A 21,786-nucleotide genomic window follows, 5' to 3' on the forward strand; every position below is an offset into this window, starting at 1 on the left:
GAGGGTAGTTGAGTATTTACTTGACTCTCTGTGACTAGAGTTGATATCTTATAATACATGGTCTGTTGAGATTTGTCCTAGTTATTTTGGTCATATTAGTACATGAGTTACACATTGGAGACCTGATGCTCCAAAATCCATGCCACAAAGCAGACTGTCAGAGGAGAATAAGCAATTTTCCTAAGGCAAAAAGAAGGCATTCCCCCTAAAAGGGAAAACTAACTTTGTGCAGAGGACCTGCACAGCCTGCCTTCTTATAGAATACATGGGTCTGAAATAACCACAGAATGGTGAGTTGCAGAGTTAAGGTGATCTGATTTTTTTTTTTATAATCACAAGGATTTTTTTTATTATGTTAATCACCATACATTACATCATTAGTTTTTGATGTAGTGTTCCATGATTCATTGTTTGTGCATAACACCCAGTGCTCCATGCAGAACGTGCCCTCTTTAATACTGTTTTAATCCAAACATGAGCCTCCGGGCAGGATGACATTTAACCTTGCCCTCGCTGAAGCACAAACTCTAGGTTACTACTGATAGCCATTGCAGGCTCCCACAACAAACCCTTAAATTGGGAATAGGTTCTGCTTTCCAAAAGCATTAGGAAAGAATTCAGCAGTGATGGAACATGGGAAGGAAAAAAGGGTCTGGAACCACATCAGCCCTTAGGAGGTTTGGAAGAGTTACGTCAAGGAAAAAGACAATGTACATCCTTTACTGGCACTTGACTTAGTAGATGATCTTACCTGCCTGGAAATATTAACTCTCTAATCTCTGTGCTGGGTCTACATCTGCTGCACTTCTAATTCCTTTCTATCACTGAGAGGGGAAATTAGTCTTCTGATGTTACAATTTGCATGTGTACTTTCCAAGGAGAGATTTCATTGATATGTCATATTATTAGAGATTTGTCTAATTTGCCAATAAATTTTTTCCCTTATTATCTAATCCAGTTTCTGACTCCCTATTGGCATCAAGAATAAATGTGGGACTCATATCTGAAGTATTACTCTAGTGACCTAAGGTCATGGTTTTGTGATTTAATTTAGCAAGGGAGAAATTAGATGAAATCTAATGTATATCTTGGAATACGTCCAGTTTGCCAACTGTATGAATGTCCTTCAACTTTACAAATTTGTTTTCTCTCTGTATAAATCATGGGGCCCACATCTATTAGTCAAATAGGCATACTGTTCCCATCTTTAAAACTCTTATGCCTTCAACAATAACACTTTTTTTTTTCCTTTTCCAAATCCAAAATTAAGTTTGGAAAAAGCTAGTAGTCATTCTTACTGTCATAAAAACTCATGTGAAGTTTGCTAAAAGTTAATAAATATACAAAGAAATAGTTATTATGATAAGATGGAGAGAGAGCATTCTTTTATGATTTGGAAGGCATGCAGAAGAGTCAACGAAAGAAAACACAAAACAGACTTGTACTGTCCTATATTTGATTTTGCTACAAGAAAGTAATATTGCTTTATATGTTTAAAGTTATATATAAATATATGGGCACCTGGGTGGCTCAGTCGTTAAGCGTCTGCCTTCGGCTCAGATCATGATCCCAGGGTCCTGGGATCGAGCCCTGCGTCGGGCTCCCTGCTCCGCGGGAAGCCTGCTTCTCCCTCTCCCGCTCCCCCTGCTTGTGTTCCCTCTCTCGCTGTCTCTCTCTGTCAAATAAATAAAATCTTAAAAAAATATATTTATATATAAATATATAGATATATGTATATACATACGTGTATATATATGCATGTATTGTGTGTGTGTATATATATATATATATATTTTTTTTTTTTTTTTTTTTTTTTTGAAGTGGGTATGCCCTGAATAGCAAATGCTGGTTAAAACAACTTACCTAAAAATCTAAAATGGGAAGTAAAGCAGGTGATTAAGGAAAAGTTTTGGTACTGAAAGTAGCATAGGAAATAGAGGCTAATTTGTCCTATTAATGAGTCTCTGAAGCAACACTGGCCGAATGAGAAGATGGGAATCCCACAGGCTTTCCTAGGTTGTCAAACCACGATTAATGGCACAGCAATCAGAAGTAGTTACCACCAGCTTAGGGGGACATGACAGCACATTTTCTTTGTTGTGAGTACAGCAACTTACTCAGCTGTCTCTGGAGACTTTCGAAAGCAGCTAGAGCTCCACATTTGGTAAAATCAGCACTAATAGGCTTCCATCCTCTCAACCGTAAGAACCCACAGCCGTGAGACATGTACTCACATGTATTCACTCAGCCATCAGCATATTCAGTCGGCTCTACCATTCCAATTTTACTCGTAAGTATTCACGGACTTATTTCCACCTCTACAGACCACACCCTAGGTTCTCACATGAACTGCTTTAGCCTCCTAACTAGGGAGAGCCTCCCCTCTATCCATTCTCCACCAGCAGCCAGTCATTTTTTTTAAAGCACAAATCCAACCATATAACTTCCTCTTGAAAATTCTTTAATGGCTACTTCAAAGCCCTCTATAACAAGGATATCTTCTGCCCACCTTTTTAAATTGAGCTCATTCATTCTCCCTCTTATTCATGATATTCTGGTCATAACTGATTGCCTGCAAATTCCTAGAACTTACTAAGCTCTCTCCCACCTCTGGGCCTTTGCACTTAACAATTCCCGCCGTCTGGAGCTCATTTTCTCTGGCTCATCACATGGCAAGATCTCTCACTCCTCCTTCAGATCTCAGCTTAAAATGCCATTTCCTCAGAGAGACTTCCACTTGTCACCTTATATAAGTAAGTCCCTCCTTGTTTTAGCATAGCAACCTATACACTTCCTTCCTAACAGTTGTCACACTCTATTATTAATTTGTTATATGTGAATACTTGTTTATATTGTCCGTTTTCTCCTCCAGAATGTGAGTGAGCTCATGAGGACAGGAGCCTTTTCTATCATTCTCACCTTGGGCTTCCTAATGATTAATACAGTACCTGGCACACAGCACTCAGTAAATATTTTTTTAAATAATGGATTAAGGAAACAAAGGAATGATAAGTGGTACTAATTTTAAGCTTGCAGCTAAAAATATTTGAGAAACTCTCCTGACAGTTCAACAGTGTCTTTTGTTCACTCTGTCACATTGTGTAAGGAATAAGTGAAGACATGCATTTCAGCAAAGATTCAATGAACAGTTATTAAGTAATCTTTTCACGACTGTGTGAAGCACTGCAGAGGATACAAATATAAGTTAGATAGATCTGTCTACCAGGACTCACAGGTTAGTGGTTTTAACAGACACATTTATAACTAGCTATACATCAAGGCAGAGTGCTGTGCTAGAGGTATAAACAATGAGCTGAGCAGCATGGAGGAGGAAGAGGGAAGTGATAAATCTTCAGTGCCTGCTGTTACTGTTTTGAATTGTCACAATTCAATGTAGTCATAGCTCTTCTGCTTCATGAATCCCTGCCAACTGCCCCAAGACTTCATTATCAGAGGACAAGTGTCCATTTTCCTCAGGCCAGTGATGCATTAATGGAACAGAAGGGCTATAGGAAACTGTGGAGCCAAGCGGGAGAAAGAAGGAAATTTCTATCAGATTCGATGTTTAAAAAGAAGGAATGTTGCTCCACCCATTTCTACAAAAGCAGATCTTACGCACACTTTACTTTTACGGTCTGCGACTCAGGGTTGACTTTCATCAGGCTCTTTTATTTCACTTCCACATTGGATATGAAACAGTAGGACAAGCTGACTAGCAATGTGTTTTGTATCCAGGTGCCATGAGAAAACCATGACGAGAACATGCCAAAGCAGTTACTGACTGATAAACTAAAGATGGAAGAAATTTTTGCAAAGATCTGTGGGTGTCATTTGCTGAGAATTGATAGCAACAAGCAGACTGTAAGGCAGCAGCCACCAGAGTATGGCTGCAGGCAGGATTCTTAAGATGAGAGGTGGAAAAGATCAGGAATGTCAGTCTCTTCTCAGTATTTGAGTTCTAGTTATACTCATTTCACAGCCCACAGCAGCAACAGAGATGCCTGCAAATTCAAGGCCAAAGTGGATTAGTGAATTAGAAAGCAGATCTGCAAGTCCTTGTGTTGCTCTTCCTTGAGCCCATCCACTCAGCATGGATTCGTTCATGAAACATTTATTGCACTTCTACTCTACACCAACGACTGTGCTATCCACCAGAGAAACTTAGACGAGTGAGACACCTCCTGACACTAAAGCCATTACCTTCTAAAGGGAAGCAACCAAAAATAGTGCCATAGTACAGAGTACCCTAGGAACCTAGACAAAGAGGAAATACTTTGCAGAAGAGGTGACATTTCAGTTGCGCCTTGAAGGATGAGTTGATTCCATGAAGCAGCGCTGGAGTGGGAGAGCACTGTAGGCAGGCAAGAAAAGGTCATGGCAGGAGCAAAAGCAGGTGTGAAGATAGGAAATGCCTTTGCGGAATTGTGCGAAGACGTGGTTAGAGGATAAGAAACGTGGTCAGAAAGAATGAATGGAAGTGTCACTAGGAAGAAAGCCTTGACTGCCATGTTTAAGACTTCACAGTTTATTCTGTAGATAACAGTCTCTATAACTTTTTAAGGACGAGGAGACAAGTAATCTTGTTACACTCTATTATTAGTTATATGTGAATACTTGTTTATATTGTCCGTTTTCTCCTCCAGAATGTGAGTGAGCTCATGAGGACAGGAGCCTTTTCTATCGTGCTCACCTTGGGCTTCCTAGTGATTAATACAGTACCTGGCACATAGCACTCAGTAAATATTTTTTTAAATAATGGATTAAGGAAACAAAGGAATGATAAGTGGTACTAATTTTAAGCTTGCAACTAAAAATATTTGAGAAACTCTCCTGACAGTTCAACAGTGTCTTTTGTTCACTCTGTCACCATATGTAAGGAATAAGACAAGATCAAGTAACTCTGATGTGAAAAATAGTTCTGACGAGTGGTGTGTGGAAGATGGGTTGAAGAAGAGAAGAGAGTGCAGGTAGGGATACTAGTTATGAAGTTTATAGCAATTGTGTAGGTGAAAAACGCCAACACCTACAATGTGAGAATAGAGAGCAAGGTATACGTAGGAGAGACATTTTGGAGATACTCAGAAGCACTTGGTCTTTTTGTGTGTGTAGTCAGTGAGGGTGGACGGCTCAAAAATGACTGTAAAACTTACCTCAAATATTTTTGGAGGGGAGTGAAGCCACTGACCAATGTAGAGCATTCTGATGGAGGAGAGCTTCTAGCATGAGCAAAGGCAGGAGGAAGAATAAAAGGATTAATGGGAGAAGGTGAGTCCTGTTTTGGACATGTTGTTAATGAATTACCTCCAAGGAAGGTGCACAAGTATATTTAGAAATGTCCCTGAAAAATAGGGAAAGAGAAAAGTCAAAGCACAGGGTTATGAACTTGGAAGTCATCAGCAAATAAGTGACAGCAGAAGTTGTAGGACTAAACAAGATCACCCAAGTTAAGAGTATAAAGCAGGAAGTTTAGAAGCGTGAAAACAGAATAGTTATATTTAAATGCTCAGGGAAAATGATAAACTAATCATTTGCAAGGGAAATATTAGAAGAAACGAGAAAGTAAGGTCACGGAAGTCAAAGGAGAAAATTTTTCTGGGCCAGGTCTGAAGTGATGAATATAATTTCTGCCTATATTCCATTAGCCAGAACTCCGTCCATGACCCCACTTCAATAAGTGAATGCAAGGTTCCTGGCGAAGTAGCCACCTCCCAGCAACAAGGGTTGGCTGTGAAAGGGAGCACAGATCTTCTGTAGGCAGCTCTCTGCCCCATAATTCCGATCTCACTAGGTCTCCCTAAATAATTCCCCACATCTGCCTCTGTACATAAAGACATTCCACAGCAGCAACACATTATTTCTGCCCGAGTTACAGAATAGATTAGCTGGCTTTAGACTGTAAGCAGCACCTTGGCAGCAGGCTCTAACTATACCACTTTAGCACATCTGAGCACTGCACAGAAGAATAACACCTAAGTGGTGTTTCTCTGAAACACTAACGGGTTGTATATCGACTTGCAGCATAAGAGCTAATGAAATCTTTGTGACTACACATCAGTGACTGTGACTAGAACAATGGAGAAAACATCCATGCTGGAAATATTTAAGTTAAACATTTGTTAGCATGTTTCCCTACTACAAATAGAAACTTTTAAGTCTAGCTGTCTCCCTGGGGTGTTAAGCGAAAATCTATTAGAAAAACAATCACAGTGCCATTATATATTTTGTGTAAAACAACTCCTTTTCAGTTTTCAAACCGTTAAATGGGCGGAGGGAAGGGAGGGTGATTCTTGCTTTATAAAGGGTTTTTTTTTCCCTCTAAAAGACTCAATAGCTCTGAAGTCTTGAGGTATAGGGAAACAAGGTTATTCTGTAAGAGTAGCTCCTCGCTGCCTTGTAATCTGTCGGTGTCCAAGGGTGAGCATCACTTGTCTCCAGTAATCCGTATCAAGGGGCTGCTGATGCCTGCAAAGGAGAATGGAGGTAGGATTGACCCTCTGCTATTCTGGATACTACCTTTTCTGCCTTTTGTCAGAACATATACATCCAGGAGGATAGGAGAGAGGAGACAGTGCTGGGGGAGGGTTCTTCAACTCTGACCTGTGATTGGTTCTCCCCTAAAATACCTAAAAGCAAATCCATCCAAATGTAAAGTTTAATATCCTCTTGAAAAACCTCTGGTCTACATGAGAAATTTATATTCCTCCTGTTAGCTTAACTTTTACTTTATTTCTTAGGGACCAGTTAACTCTGTCTTCCTCTCCCCTCTCTGCCTGAAATTACGCTACCAAGTTTTCCTGCATTGACTAACAGTGAATGGCACCCATACCCAATAACTTGTTACCTGATGAGTGGATTTCTCTTTTGGTTGTGAAGGTAGTGGGGTCAAGGTGTGGGAGGGGTAAGGATTGGGGTTCAGGATAAGGTATCGCATTTAAAGATTAAAGTTCTGTTTGAGCACACAGTTATCTTCCAATATGTATAAAGTCATGTGGTTAATATTCATTCCTTAAGTATAGCACTATGCTAGTTCTTACGGAGAATATAAAAGAAATAAAAAATACATCTCACTTAATGTAGCTCACTTAATTCTCACCACAGCCCTGAGAGGTCATTATCACTATTCCTGTCTTACAGAGAGGTTAAGTAGCTTTTCCAAGGTTACAAAACTTCTAAGTGACAGACCTAGGATTTGAACATAGGTCTATTTTGATTTTGTTTCAGAGATGAAGAGGCAGCACTGTAAATGCAGACAGGGAAGTTTGACATGTAACTTTGAATCACAAGGTGATCTCATTATATATAAACTATGTGAAAATAATTCTGCCTTCACCACTGCCCTCCCATTTGGTCTTTATCACCACATATGAACCCACACCAAAGTTGACTTTGATTACTACTGTCTTTAATTATAGAGGGAAGACACAGTCGTGTTCAGTCATGCTTAAACTCATGTCACACTGATGAGGGTTCCCTCTGTTTCTTAACTAGTCTCTCCCAAAATGCCAATCAAAAAATGTCAAAATTAATTGCTGATTTTAATTATGTTAAGAATTCGGGGTTTATACCATACAAATGAATACACTGCTCTTTATATTGGTTGACTCTTTCACGTAAATATGCCCATTTCTCACAGAAATGAAAACCAAGTTGCGAATCTCGTCAATGTGTTAACAGAACTAGGTTCCAGAAAACCCTGGGTTCTCATCCCAGCTCTTTCTGATCCCAGCCATGTGAGCTGGGAGCTGTCCTTCAGTCTTGCCAAGTCTCCGTCTTCCACCATGGTATTAGGAGTAATATTTAGTCCTATGTCTATAGTACAGGTGTTTGTGAGAATCTAAAAAAGTGTTAAAGTAGTTTTAAAACCATAAGGTAGTGTGCAACTTTATGGTATTATTAATTCAGTCATTCTACAAATATGTGTTCCTATTGCCTAGGAGTACATGTGTGAAAAACATGGCTTCCAGCCTCCATACAGTCTTGTGGGAAGACTGACATGCAGACAGGTAGTGTGCTGCAGTAGGTGTGATGGGGATGTGTACCAAGTACAGGAATCTAAGGGAAAGAGCCCCGAGTCTATCTGGTGGGACCAGGGAAGACTTCACAGAGGAGACGGTGTGAACTGAGACTTCAAGAATGAGAAATAGTTTGCCCTGACCAACTAAAAGGGGAAGAAAATTACAAGCAGAGGGAAAGCGTGTTTGAAAACCTAGAATAATTTACTCAGTCTGAAATTGGAAACACGAGGTAAAAAGGTAAAGACAAATAGACAAGGGACAAATTATGGCGAGCCTTTGAATACCATGCTAAGGAGTTTAGATTATGTGTGGGAGGAAGTATAAAGTCATTGAAGAATTTTGAGCAGACTTTTTGTCATGTTTCTGCACTGTAGATTATTGGCATGGGCCAGGGAGCAGGGAGTGGAGAGAAGGAGGCTCTTGCAATTATCCAAGAGAGAGTATAAAGAGAGGAGAAATACAACTGCTAGATTTTATGCCTGAGTGACTGGCAATATATTAAAAAATAAAGAAATCCTACATGGATTTGGTTTTGAGGGAGAGCTTCAGCTTCAAGTAGTGTCATTATGACAGGTCATTTGAATGATCATTTGAAGGAAGAGAGATCCAGCAGGCAATTAGAGAAGCAAAACAATATGTCTGTGCTAGAGATGTCACTGCGGTGAGAGCCGAAGCCGGGAGACCTGGGAAATAAGAGGAAATGAGAAATAAAGCAGAGAAGTTACATCACTGAAGGAAATGGGAGAAAAAGTACCAGGGTGGTGTCACAGATGTCAAGAGAAGAGAGTTCCAGGGGAGGTAGTCAGTAAGGCCTAATGCTGGAGGGAAAAAAGAAGAAGATAAAGCTCAAAGGCTGAAAGACAACCAATTAAGAGGCTGCTGGTAATCTCAGAATTGCGAGGCTAGGAGTGAAAAGGAGTAAGGTTTGGAAGTGAGCAAGTAATTAGAAAATAGAAACAAACACAGACAAGTGTAGTGTAACACATTCAGATGGTAGGTTAGCTGGTGGCGCCATTTCTTATCAGAACAGTAAGGTCCTGAACACCATAAACTCCAATGAACTGATCAGAACCATTCTTTCATGAATACTGTGATATGCTTGTGTCCAAAAGGAAATGAACTACAGCTGTCACCTTCATCTTTGCCTTGATTCATGTTGCTTGCTGTTTCTCCTTCGTGCCAGATCAACAACAGGAAACGCAAGCACTATCCTCTCTAGCTAGCTGGAATGCGTACTAAAGAAATACAAACATTTTACCAGGATTTCTTAGTTATGGTAGTAAAATGAAAGCACTAGGGCAACGTCAGTTCTGTGTCTAATTCATTTCCATGTCAGATGTGAGTTTTTTATCTTAACCCTGATGAGCATGGCCTGAAGCGTAGGTAGTGGGTCAGAGGCCTGTATTGAGGGGTTCTAGTATTATGTAGCTGAGTCTATGGATGAGTCACTTAAAGTAATAATTCTGACACCAGGGAGGCTACAGTAATTTCAGTGTTAATAACTGGATAGGACTTTGAGAAATTGAGATAGGACACTTCATAAATGTTGCGTGTCATCTTCTAATGTGCTCTATTAAAATAGCCTACCAACTAAATTGGGCTTTCAAAGGATAAATAAAAGTTCAGTAGCAATTTCCAGATTTTTGAATATAAAACGATCTGGGCTCATACCTTCGGATGATACTGATGATTTCATGCAAGCTACACTTCTCTGAGACATTCTTTCAATTAAATAACTTCCTTTCTATTATGGTTATTTTATCCAGTAAAATAAGTTGGCATAGTATCCACTAGAATTCAGAAATTCTTGAAGCTCAAGGTTAGAACATGATAGAATTTCTTTTTAAAGTCTTTTTGGAGTGAAATCTCTTTATAATGATTCCTGGCTAAGTTGTCCCATCCTCTAGTCTTCAGAGTCTTTACTGAACCTTGAAAAAAAAAAAAAAATCAAAGAATAAATTTAAAATGTATTTGTTTTTTCAGACTTTGGTGTGAGGTATCTCCAAATTTGGTTAAACCTGGCAGAGTAGCCAGTGAGAGAAAATCATCCAGTAGATATTTGGGCCTCTTTTTAGGGAAGTATTATCAATGAAAACTTACTTGCTATTTTTTTTTCCTTCTTTTTGACTAATTCATTAGACTTAAACTGAGACAATGGTTTCATTTCTTCTTCTGTGACACTCCAAGTGAAAGGAATACAAGAGTTTTGTTACCAGTGGCATAAAGAACTCTACTGAGCACCAACCTGGTGGGCAGTAGTCTTAGTCCTAAGTGTCTGCAGTTCCTACAGGCTAGAGCAAATGTGGTAAGAAGGCATATCCCAAAGGTGATCTAGCACCCTTTCTTTAATACCCAGCTTTCTCTTGCTTCCAAAAAATGTTACTGAGAATTTTTATATGCAATACACTGTGTTAGGCACTCCAGGGAATATAAATAACTCAGAATTTTTGTCATAATGTAAATAGAAATACACATGTTATATACATACACACACACATATATACATGCATGCATACATTCACACTTAAAGGAATATATCAGGGGCACCTGGGTGGCACAGTCGGTTGGGCATCAGACTCTTGGTTTTGGCTCAGGTCTGATCTCGGGGTCGTGAGATTGAGCCCTGCTTCAGGCTCCACACTCAACGTGGAGTCTGCTTGAGATTCTCTCTCTTCCTCTCCCTCTGCTCCTCCCCCCACCCCCCTTCACATAAATAAATAAAATCTTTTTGAAAAAAAGAATATATATCATTAGGATGCTTTGAGCTAGAAGAACTAGAATATTCCAACCGAAATGGAGTATACATGTATTTTATAAATGTATGAAGTATACAATAATGTGTAAAGTATAAATGTATTACTTCATATAACAAGTCCAAACTTCGGGCAGCTTCTGATGCCGTACAGTCAGGGCTTAGGCTCTATTTTTCTCCAGTTCTCTTAGTTTAGCCCTTCTGTTAGCTTTGTCTTCAGACCAGATGACCCCATGATTGCGAGAGAGCCATGGCAGTTCTGAGTATCATGGACTGATAAGACAACATGCAGAGGCGGAAAAGAGAGTTTTCTCTTTCTTAAGAGATTAGGGATCCATTTTCAAGGAGAAGGGGGAATGGATGCCGTCAGGAAACCTACAGTCAAGTGGAGGAGAGAGCATGAAATAGTATGCTCCATACTGTACAAGAGAGATATACAATCTATAATGCTTGTACCAAAAAGAAGATACTCCCTGTTTCTCAGCTGCGGGGAAGGTGGAGGGGATCAAAGAAGACTTCACTTGGGGAAGAGGTGGTTAATCCGTCTGGGGACTTGTTGAGCTTGAGGTATGTGGGACCTCCAGGTGGAGAAATCCAACAAACAGTTGGATGTATATTGGTGTAAGTCTCGGAAGTCTAGATCAAGAAGACGACACGGTGGTGAAGGCTCTCAGGATGGATGGGCTAATGGAGCAAGGACAGACTAGGACCAAAAAGGAGATCCTGAGGAGCACTGACATTTAAAGCATGGGTAAAAGAAGAGGAGAGTTCACAGAGACAGAAAATAAAAAGTGAATCTTTTAATGCCATCTGTGTGTGGGATGGGTGTAAACCAACTAGAAATGACATTTTGTGATATTCACACATGTGATCTGGGTAAAGGACTGGTAAAAGCTAGGGACCTTTCAAAATCCATTATTTGCCCAGCAGCAGGTACCCTACTCTAAGAAACTGGTTGAATGAGAGAGAGTTTTGCTGGAGGTATGGCTGGACCTGGACAGTCCCCCACCCAATGCAGAATGGGGGCATTACAGTTCTAAAATGAGTCTCTTTTTCTTTGCAGGAGTGGTCACACATTACTTGCTTTCTGGTTTTCCCGCCAAGAGGGAAAACTAAACCGACAGCAGACTATTGAACTGGGACATCACATCCTCAAAGCACACATTTTTAAGGTAATTAAGAAAAGTTGAAGGCTTTTTTCTTTCTATCTCTGGCAGGCTTTCCTTAACACTGTGTATGAAGCTACTCTCATTTCAGTGTAGTCCCTGCTTTTTGTTATAAAATGTGACCTGTCCCTCTCAAGGCCTTTGGAAAAGAGAACCACATTTGTCGTCTCCCAGCTTAGCAGATTGCTAGGCTTTTCAGGAAATGTACATGGATAATCATTTAGGTAAGAAGCATATACATGGATAATCATTTAGGTAAGAAGCATACACATATATATGTGTACTCCATATATGACCTACCATCTCCTGAAGACAGGCACGCTGTAGCAATTAGTTGCAGATTTTCACAATGTCTAAAAAAAAAAAATCACTGAGAGCAGTTACTCTTTCAATTTTCTTATAATTGTTTTATGAAGATTTTAATATTCCTAGTGCTACGATTTTCCAACTATTTATCTGGAACCAACATTAACCTTTCTCTGAGCTACTTCCCCCATTCTCCATTCAAATTGTAATCCTGGTTTTTCTCTCAGTAGTTTCAAAAACTTCTAAGAACTCTATGGCATCAGCTTCCCTCTCTCAGCATTCACAAGGCCGGGGTGGACACATAATGCCGGAGTACAGAACATACTTTGTCTGTCTGTGCATGTGTGCGTTCATCTGTTTATTCAGCACTTACATAGGCATTGTACTAGGGATACAAAACAGAAAAAGATAAAGTCCCTAATCTCAAGGAACTTAGAGTCTAAGTAACAGTTGTGGGATAAAGCACAAAAGTCGGGAAAGAAATTTGTTCTCCTCGTTTTTCTAGCCCACAGTTTGCTGTTGTATCTGCTACCTCCAGTAGTGCTTTTCCTGCCTCCGGATGGAGAAATACAAGTATCTTAAATAGTTCTCTGTGTTGGACTTCCCCCCACCCACCCACCCCCCGAGGGATACCGTTGAAGATAAAACAGTTCTCTTCAGAGAGAAAGATGGCATTAAGGGCAGCTCCGAAAGCCTAGTAAATTCTTCCCAGTATATAAGCGCACAGCCAGAGAAGCCTGATCAACAGACATACAGAAGTGGATCCCACGGTGACAAGTCCTTTATTTGAATCATAATTGTCTTATCTAACAAATCGCTGTACCAAAAATGACTCTACCCAGTGACCTTACTTAGCAGGAGCAGAGTGAGACTAAAATAACAGGCCAGGTGTCTCATTCCAACTTCAAGTGGACCAAAAAGTCTCTGCTACTTCTACAAACTCTGAGATCATTATCCTTCAGTTAGATAGGAAAGTAACATAAGTATTAAGCATTACCGCTTTAAACACTTAAGCTTTTAGCCTCACCATCTGCCTAGGATCAGATGCAAAGAAGTTGATTCCTGTCTTTTCTGTACCATAAAATAAACAAATGCCACATTAACAGATAAATGATATGAAATTTCTTTGACCCAGTGTGATTATATCCAATACATGGAAACCTACGTTTAAACCACACGCTCCTATCGTTGACACGGTTTTATCTTATGTTGCTGCAGAGGACATGGTTGCCTGAGATAAGACTGGCTCCGTGTGTGATTCAGGCCATAAATACTTGGGTGTGCAGCCTATGGTGATGACATGACCGTGGCCTGAAGAATGTAGACTTGGACTATGGCTTTCCTGATGGTCCACTTTTCAGGGTCCATTAAATGCCCAGTGCTCCCTGTTGATTCACTTTAGCTTCTCCCAGACTGCTAGAATTTTCAGTCCCCATCAGTTGAGGGTCATGAAAAGGCAAAGACAGACTCTATGGTTATAACCAGTACCATTTAGAACTTCCAATCAGCAGTGACATATAGTCTAATTTATATTTCTTTCCAATTAATTTTAAATTCCCTTTGTTTTATCTTTGTTCATGAAAAATTGTGTACAATGTCATTAACCACCTTAAAAGTACGAGGTTGTTGGGCGCCTGGGTGGCTCAGTTGTTAAGCATCTGCCTTTGGCTCAGGTCATGATCTCAGGGTCCTGGGATCAAGCCCCACATCAGGCTCCTGCTCAGCAGGAAGCCTGCTTCTCCCTCTCCCACTCCCCCTGCTTGTGTTCCCTCTCTCACTGTCTCTCTCTGTATTAAATAAATAAAATCTTTAAAAAAAAAAAAAGTACGAGGTTGTAGGCCTGTAATTCTGGATATTTGACTGGCTAAGGAACTCTTTTCATTCTTTTTGTTTTTAACAGCTTTATTGAGGTATAATTTATATACCATAAAAGTAACCCATTTTAAGTGTACAAATCAATGATTTTTAGTCTATTTACAGAGTTGTGTAACTATCACCACTATTTGTACATTTCCATCACCCTAAAAATAAACCTCATGCCCACTTCAGGATACTCCCCATACTTCCTGGCAACCACCAATCTGCTTTCTATCTCTGTAGATTTGACTTTTCTACACATTTTATATAAACAGAATCATATGGTATGTGGCCTTCTGTGTCTGGCTTCTTTCACTTAGCAGGTTTTCAGGGTTCATCTGTGTTGTAGAGGATATCACCACTTGATTCCTTTTTTTTTTTTTTTTTTTAGATTTTTAAAATTTATTTATTTTAGGGGTAGAGAAAGCGCACATGCGCAGAGGGGAGGAGCAGAGGAAGAGGGACAAGCAGACTCCACGCTGAGCACAGAGCCCAGTGCAGGGCTCAATCTCATGACCCTGAGATTGTGACCTGAGCCGAAATCAAGAGTTGGATGCTTAACCGACTAAGCCACCCAGGCGCCCCAGTTGATTCTTTTTACTGCCAAATAATATTCTGTTTTGTAGATATACCATAGTTTATCCATTCACCAGTTGGACATTGGGTTTTTTCTGCTTTTTGGCTATTGTGAATAATGTTGCTATGAATGTTAGCTTACAGATTGTTCCCTTTTTTTTTTTTTTAAATAAAATTATCCATTTTAAAGTGAACAACTCAGTGGCACTTAGTACATTTACAATGTTAGTGTTCAGGTTTTTATGTGAACATGTCTTCACTTCTCTTGGATATATACCAGGATGGAATTACTAGGTCATATAGTAATTCTGTGTTTAAAATTTTGAGCAATTGCCAATCTGTTTTCCAAAGTAGCTGCATCGTTTTACATTCCCACCGGCAATGTATGAGAGTTCCAGTTTTTTCAAGCCCTTGCCAACACTTGTTAGATATTGTCTGTCTGTCTTATTGTAGCCATTTTAGTATGAAGTGGTATCTCACAGTAGTTTTAATTTGCACTTCCCTAATGACCATGGTGTTGAGCACTTATAGTTCTTTTGTAATCCTCTAATTGCCATTTAGATTTTTTTTTTTTAATCTATGAAAAGAAAGCAGTCTGTTTGTGAATTGTGGCCAGAGATATTTCAATCTATCTTGGAATGCAGGGTGTTTCGTTGGATTGAGTCTGGCCACCAAAAGGGTTTCAGAATGCTCTTGCAATTAACTGCCTAAATGCTGCCCTCTGAAATGTTTCTTTGATTGGTCAGTTCTATAACATTTCTTACCAGAACAGATCTGTTGGCCAGGGGGGAAAGGTGCTATAAGTAGGCATCTGGTAGGTAGAAGAAAGATCCTTCGACATCAGTCAAAAGGTATGGATTCAAGTACAGACTCTACCACTTAAGCAGTCTGTTTTCTCATCTATAAAATGGTAATGATATCTAACTCTCAGGATTGTTATAAGGATCACAGATATAAGATAAATAGAAGAGGTACATTATAAGATGCAAAGTACTAGACATATATCTAAGGTTTTGTGATCAAAATTATTGGTAATAATTTCTTGCCTGATAGTAAGAATTAATAATGAGCATAAATTCCAGATGGTGATATAACCTTTTCAGAGGTTACCTAGCATTCCTCTACAGCAGTGATCAGCAAATACGGCTTTGTAGTCCATATAATCTGTGTTGAAACCACTTAACTCTGCCATTGTAATTCAAAAACAGCTAAAGATGATATAGAAATAAATGGATATATTCATATTCCAGTAAAACATGATTTATAAAAACTGGTGAAAGGCTGGATTTAGCCCCAGGCTATAGTTTGCCAACCCCTTTGTTTACCAGGATCTTTTCATTATAACCAAAAATGGCCACACGGATGGTCAGGTAAGAATAGTAATGATTTATTTGAGATGCTTGGATAACTATAGGTGAGACACTAATGATATATTTGTAAATAATTTGCCTTAAAGAACCTCATTGGTTGAGCCCCCTAGGTTAGTTTTTGCCATGATCTTAAGATACGTGAGCCAGAGCTAAGATCCCTAAGATGAGATTGCTGTCATTTCTTTATGCCTTCCTTGTTTGTATTTAAAACTACTGAGCAAGCTTTCTCCCAGCTGATAAACAGTGTTGTAAATTTAGACTCTAACAAATATTTAAGGAAGGGACTCCATTACCATCTATCCCTGACAAAAAGAGATCCCTTGTTGCCTGAGCAGTAGTTACAGATACTAAAGAAACACTTTTTCTAGTTATTTGAACTTAGGGTTCTCTTTAAGAACCCATCAGCTCAGAATTTAATTACATGTTATTTTTGGCTACATCCTGGCTGATAATGGGATCCTGCCTATCACGTCTGTTGAGATGAATTTAACTAAACTGAAACTCTTTCCTCTTATACCTCATAGAAGCAAAAGAGTGAGCCCCACCAAGCAGAAGAAATCAGCAGATCAAGTCCAAAGCACAAGTAAAGCTCATATTCCAAATCCTAGAGTCTAGCTCTGTATTTCAGGCTTCTTTCCTATGTATTTACTTCAACCTCACTGGGACCCTCAGTGCTGCTTTGTAGTCCAGTTACTGGACCATTTCATTGAAGTTCATTTACCAAGGTCTATTCTTACTCAGTTCGTTTTTCCATTTCTTTTTTATCTGGCTCCTAACCAAGTCGACTAACTCCAAAAACAGCCTGACTTATGAGTCACTGAGTAAATCAAAGCCATTGAGTGTGACTTCCCTTAACCACTCTCCTCCTCCCACCAAAAAATCAATCTACAGTATCATCAGTTCTTACCTCCCTTTCTCTTGTCTCTGAGGAAGAAATATCCCTATCCCCCCCTTTTAAAATTTTATTATATTTCAAACATAACGGAAAGCACAGATAACTGAATAATCAAATACTATCTACCAGATTTAACAGATGCTAAGATTTTTCCGTATTTGCTTCAAATATTTTTCTTTATTTTGAAGAAATGAAAATGTAACACATAGAGTAGAAGCCCTCTGTTAGCCCTATTTCTCTCCCTTTTAGAGATAATTTCTACCCTAAAGTTCACATGTATTCTTCTTATCCATATTTTGCATTTTTCCAACATAGAAATGTATTCATAAACAGTATACAGAATTATTTCATTAATTTTTACATTTGACACAAACAGAATCATATTCTTTGTGTAATTCTGTAACTTTTTTTCACCAAATTTTGTGTATTCAAGATTTATCTGTAGGTCTAGATCAATGGCCAGTAGCTTTCAATTTTGTCTATACATTAGATTCTCCTGGAGAACTTTAAACACGCACACACACACCCCTGAGCCTTACTCCCAGAGATTATCATTCATGGTTCTGGAGTAGAACCCAGGCTTTTTTTTTTTTTTTTTCCTTAATAGACTTACTTTCTTAGAGTAGTTTTAGGTTTACAGAAAATACAGAGAATTTCTATATACTCACTCTCCCACCACAGTTTCCCCTATTATTAACTTCTTGCACTGGTGTGGTACTTTGTTATAATTGATGAATCTATATTGATATATCATTAACTGAAGTCTGTAGTTTATATTAGGTTTTAACTGTTTTTTATGCTTCTGTGGATTTTGCCAAATGCCTAATATGTATCCACCATTACAGGATCATACAGAAGAATTTCACTGCCTAAAAATCCCAAAGCTATCAAAAGTAATCCTAGCTTGGGGAAGAAGAAAGGGGGGGAAATCGGAGGGGGAGACGAACCATGAGAGACGATGGACTCTGAAAAACAAACTGAGGGTTCTAGAGGGGACGGGGTGGGAGAATGGGTTAGCCTGGTGGTGGGTATTAAAGAGGGTACGTTCTGCATGGAGCACTGGGTGTTATGCACAAACAATGAATCATGGAACACTACATCAAAAACTAACGATGTAATGTATGGTGATTAACATAACAATAAAAAATTTAAAAAAAACCACAAAGTACTCCTAGCTAATTCTGCAGAATTGGCAAACACATCGAGGAGAAAAGTAGCTCTAAACTGCTCTCCTGGGCTCCATCCTATCCTTACTTGGTCTAGTAATTCTTCTCCAACCTGTTATTCCTCCCATGTCTCCAATGAGGATAATTTTTAAATTTTGTAGTTTTTCCTAGCTGTCCTTAGCAGGATCCAGTTTAGACCCACCATTACCAGAAGTACACCCAAGTCCCCTTGAGCAAAAATTATGACTTGGTATTCTGGGAACATCCACCTTTTCTCTGAACATCTTAGGCTTTCTCATTTAAAATTCCTTTGGTATCTTTAAATGACCAAAACTGTCCTGGGTATCACACAGAAAAAAAGAAGCAATTTATATTCGAGAAAACTAAACCCATATACTTAGAGGCCCTGAGCAGAGGAATGAGTTGCTATATCTTTCTGAGAAGCTAAAATACAACATTTTCTAAACTCCCTCTGATGCTGGAGACCTTGAGCAAAAGTAGAATTGCTGTGTGACTTTAATAAACACTGGTCCAGCATTCTTCTTCTGTAGGATAATCTTTATAATATTCTGTGGATTAAGTGAAAATATCTAAGGAATTTCATGTTAAGTCAGTGTTTAAGAGAAAGTTAACTGTTACAGGTCATAGTCATAGTTGTGCTTTAAATATCATAGTTAGAAAAGGAATAATGCAAAAAAAAAAAAAAAAAGAAAAGGAATAATGCTTAGTTGAAATCATAAGAGCAAAGCCATAGGAATAGATCAGATTGTCTAGGATAAAAAAGGACAATTTTGGAGAAGGCACTCAAGGGTGGAGAATGGTTCAGAATTAAAGGTAAAGGGAGAAGCCAGCGATCAGCTGCTTTGTTTATTTTAGTTGCTACTTTTCCAGCTAAGAATTCAGAATTAAAGTCCTGGCTCAGGTTTAACTTGGTCTAATGGAAGGAACATGAACTTTAGAGTTAAAAGGACTTGGCTTCTAATTCCAGCTCCACTTTTTAATGGTTGTAGGACTTTGGGCAAATTACTTAGCCTTCTCTGGGTTGTTTCCTCCTATATAAAAATAGTAATAAATTCAACTATCATGGAGATTAAAGAAGCTAACATGAAAAGGCCCTAGCATAGAACCTGACACACATCAGATACTGAATAAATGTTGGATTCCCTTTCTTTTTTTCCTTAAACCATAATATATAGAGCTTGTCTTCCATTACTAAAAGCTTCCTCTGTTGAACTATAAATATCAATTTATAATGATTTTTCTGTATAATTGGTTAATATAGTTTACAGTTCCTCAAAAGATCTTGGTGAGGCTCACACATAGTCCATATTAGGAGACTGAGGCCCAAAGAGGGAATCAGAGCTAAGTTTCCTGGTTTTCTAGGATCTACGGTAGAGGTGAGCTCTAGAACCTAACTTATCTGTAAGTAAATTATGATACATCCATATAATGGACTACTACTATATCTCTCTTGAAATAGAATGAGGCAAAAGCATGTGTACATGTATGGAATATGTGCACAATATTTTGTTTAAAAAATTAATAGAAGAAAATCTCATTTTCCCTTTACGTTTTTAAAGTGTTTTAAAATTGGTTATAGTATATGGATCTTTTATGGATTACAATTTAGAAAAAAAATTATTTCTTTTTTTGAGACAGTCAAGGAAATTTGAACACTGGATATTTCATATTATAGAATCCTTGTTAATTTTAGGTATCATAATGATGTTGGGCTTTGTCTTAAAAAGAGCCCTTATCTTTTTAGAGGCGTTTACTGAAATAGTTGTATATTAACTGATAAGATGTCTGGGATTTGCTTCCAAATAATTCAGTGATGGGGAAAGGAGAATAGGGTCAGGAGTATAAATGAAACAAGGTTGGCCATGAATTGCTGTTTTGGACATACGTACGTATTCTAGGCAAGAACAACCGGCATTTCCAGGAACAAAGCAGGCAGAAGTAGCTTAACTTTTTTAAGAGAATACCTCCCCAGATTCGCTTATTAGGTGCCAGACTTCATTAGTATCTTCCTTCCTTGGATTGGCTTTGCTGGGCCTGGACGTAGTTAGGGCAAGACTCCATTCTCATTTCTTAGTACAACAAACCTAGAAGCCACTCACTACTCATGGTACTCTTCAGCTGGGCTAATAATTTAACTGTCTCTATTTCTTTTTCAGGGTTTGAGTAAAAAAGTTGGTGTGTCATCTTCCATCCTCCAAGGTCTCTGGATCTCCTATAGCACAGAAGGTCTTTCCATGGCATTGGCATCTTTACGAAATCTCTACACTCCAAATATAAAGGTAGATGCTTGTGAATTACAGATAGATTAAAGAATTAGCTGTGCAGAAATAAAATTGGGACATTTAAGTGGCTATTTAACTGATATTTGACTTAACCTTAGACTATCTCCTATCAGTCAGCCTTTTACTGATAATCTAATATATTTGAAATTGTTGCATTTTGTTCTGTGAATTGAAGACCAGACCTATTGCGCTACTACCTTCTATAAGCCTGCTCTGGTTTATAGGATTAGGTCCTCCTGCTTCTAGGCAGTAAATTGATCTCAGGTGGGTTTTGTTCGGGTAGGAGCTTTTCTGACCAACAGTTCACTCAGAAGAGGCTGGGTTCCGCACTGTAGTGTGGGTGGCGTCTGCTCTCATGACTGAGCAGTTCGTGGAAAGGAGACATTTCACAACCCTTTCTAAAGGCACGGTATCAAAAAAGGAACAAGTGAAGATTATAAAATAAAGCAGTTACTAAGTGCTACTAGGTGCTGTTGTGGGGTCCCAGATGACTTAATTAAAGATGACTGAAAGGATGCAACTGAAATTTGCCTGAGTGTAATTTCTATATACTTATTTCTAGGTCAGCCGACTGCTGATTTTGGGAGGTGCCAACATTAATTACCGGACAGAGGTTTTAAATAATGCTCCAATTCTGTGTGTCCAGTCTCATCTTGGTTACACAGAAATGGTGGCCCTTCTGTTGGAGTTTGGGGCCAATGTGGATGCCTCTTCTGAAAGCGGCCTGACCCCTCTGGGCTATGCAGCGGCGGCTGGCTTCCTGAGCATCGTTGTACTTCTGTGCAAGAAGCGTGCCCAGGTAACGGCTGCCCCACTCCGCTGCTTTGCCTGTCCTCCCTTTCTCTTCCTCCCTGCCGTGGAGTCTTCCTTGTCTCCTGTGTCACCTCGTGAGTCTAGGCAGAGCACATCAAACCCAGTAGGGCGCAGATCACGGGGAGTACTGGCTGTGCGGACGTCCCAGTGTTGGCCCACTTGCCACTGCCCCTTCCGCACCACAGCAGGACACGGTTCTAAAGCCCTTGGGGGGCACTGAGGAAACTGCATTATCAGCAGCCACAGAAAGTCCCCACCTAACAACCAGGGAATTCTCCACTGAGGACAGAGGGAAGAAGGAGAAGTGAAGGAGCAAAGAGACTGCAGTGGGAAGTCAGAACTGAACTGTGCCCACAGCCTTTCATGTGTAGAGAAGAGAAGTTAGCCCTGGAGGTAAGAACAGAGGCCAGACTCCCTCACCCTAGCCTTGAAGACCAGCATCATAGAGGTGTGAGGAGAACATGACTCTGTTTATACTCAAACCCACCAGAGGTACTCAGCAGTGTATCTGCTAGTGAACTTTAATTCTCTGAAGACCTTTCTGAAAAAGTGTTTGCTTTATAGTAT

General features: G+C 39.3%; 1 protein-coding gene across 13 annotated transcripts in view; it reads left to right on the top strand.

Annotated features, from left to right (window-relative positions):
• TANC2 (tetratricopeptide repeat, ankyrin repeat and coiled-coil containing 2) overlaps nt 1-21,786 on the top strand; it is a 361,287-nt gene that overhangs the window by 302,607 nt on the left and 36,894 nt on the right. For all 13 annotated transcript variants that reach the window (XM_032429357.1, XM_032429360.1, XM_032429362.1 and 10 more), the window contains 3 exons: nt 11,831-11,939; nt 20,281-20,403; nt 20,969-21,205. In XM_032429357.1, coding sequence (XP_032285248.1) covers nt 11,831-11,939; nt 20,281-20,403; nt 20,969-21,205 — 469 coding nt within the window. The remainder of the gene's footprint in view (nt 1-11,830; nt 11,940-20,280; nt 20,404-20,968; nt 21,206-21,786) is intronic.

The sequence above is a fragment of the Phoca vitulina genome, unplaced genomic scaffold, assembly GCF_004348235.1.
Source record: "Phoca vitulina isolate PV1807 unplaced genomic scaffold, GSC_HSeal_1.0 scaffold41, whole genome shotgun sequence".
Classification (NCBI taxonomy): Eukaryota; Metazoa; Chordata; class Mammalia; order Carnivora; family Phocidae; genus Phoca; species Phoca vitulina.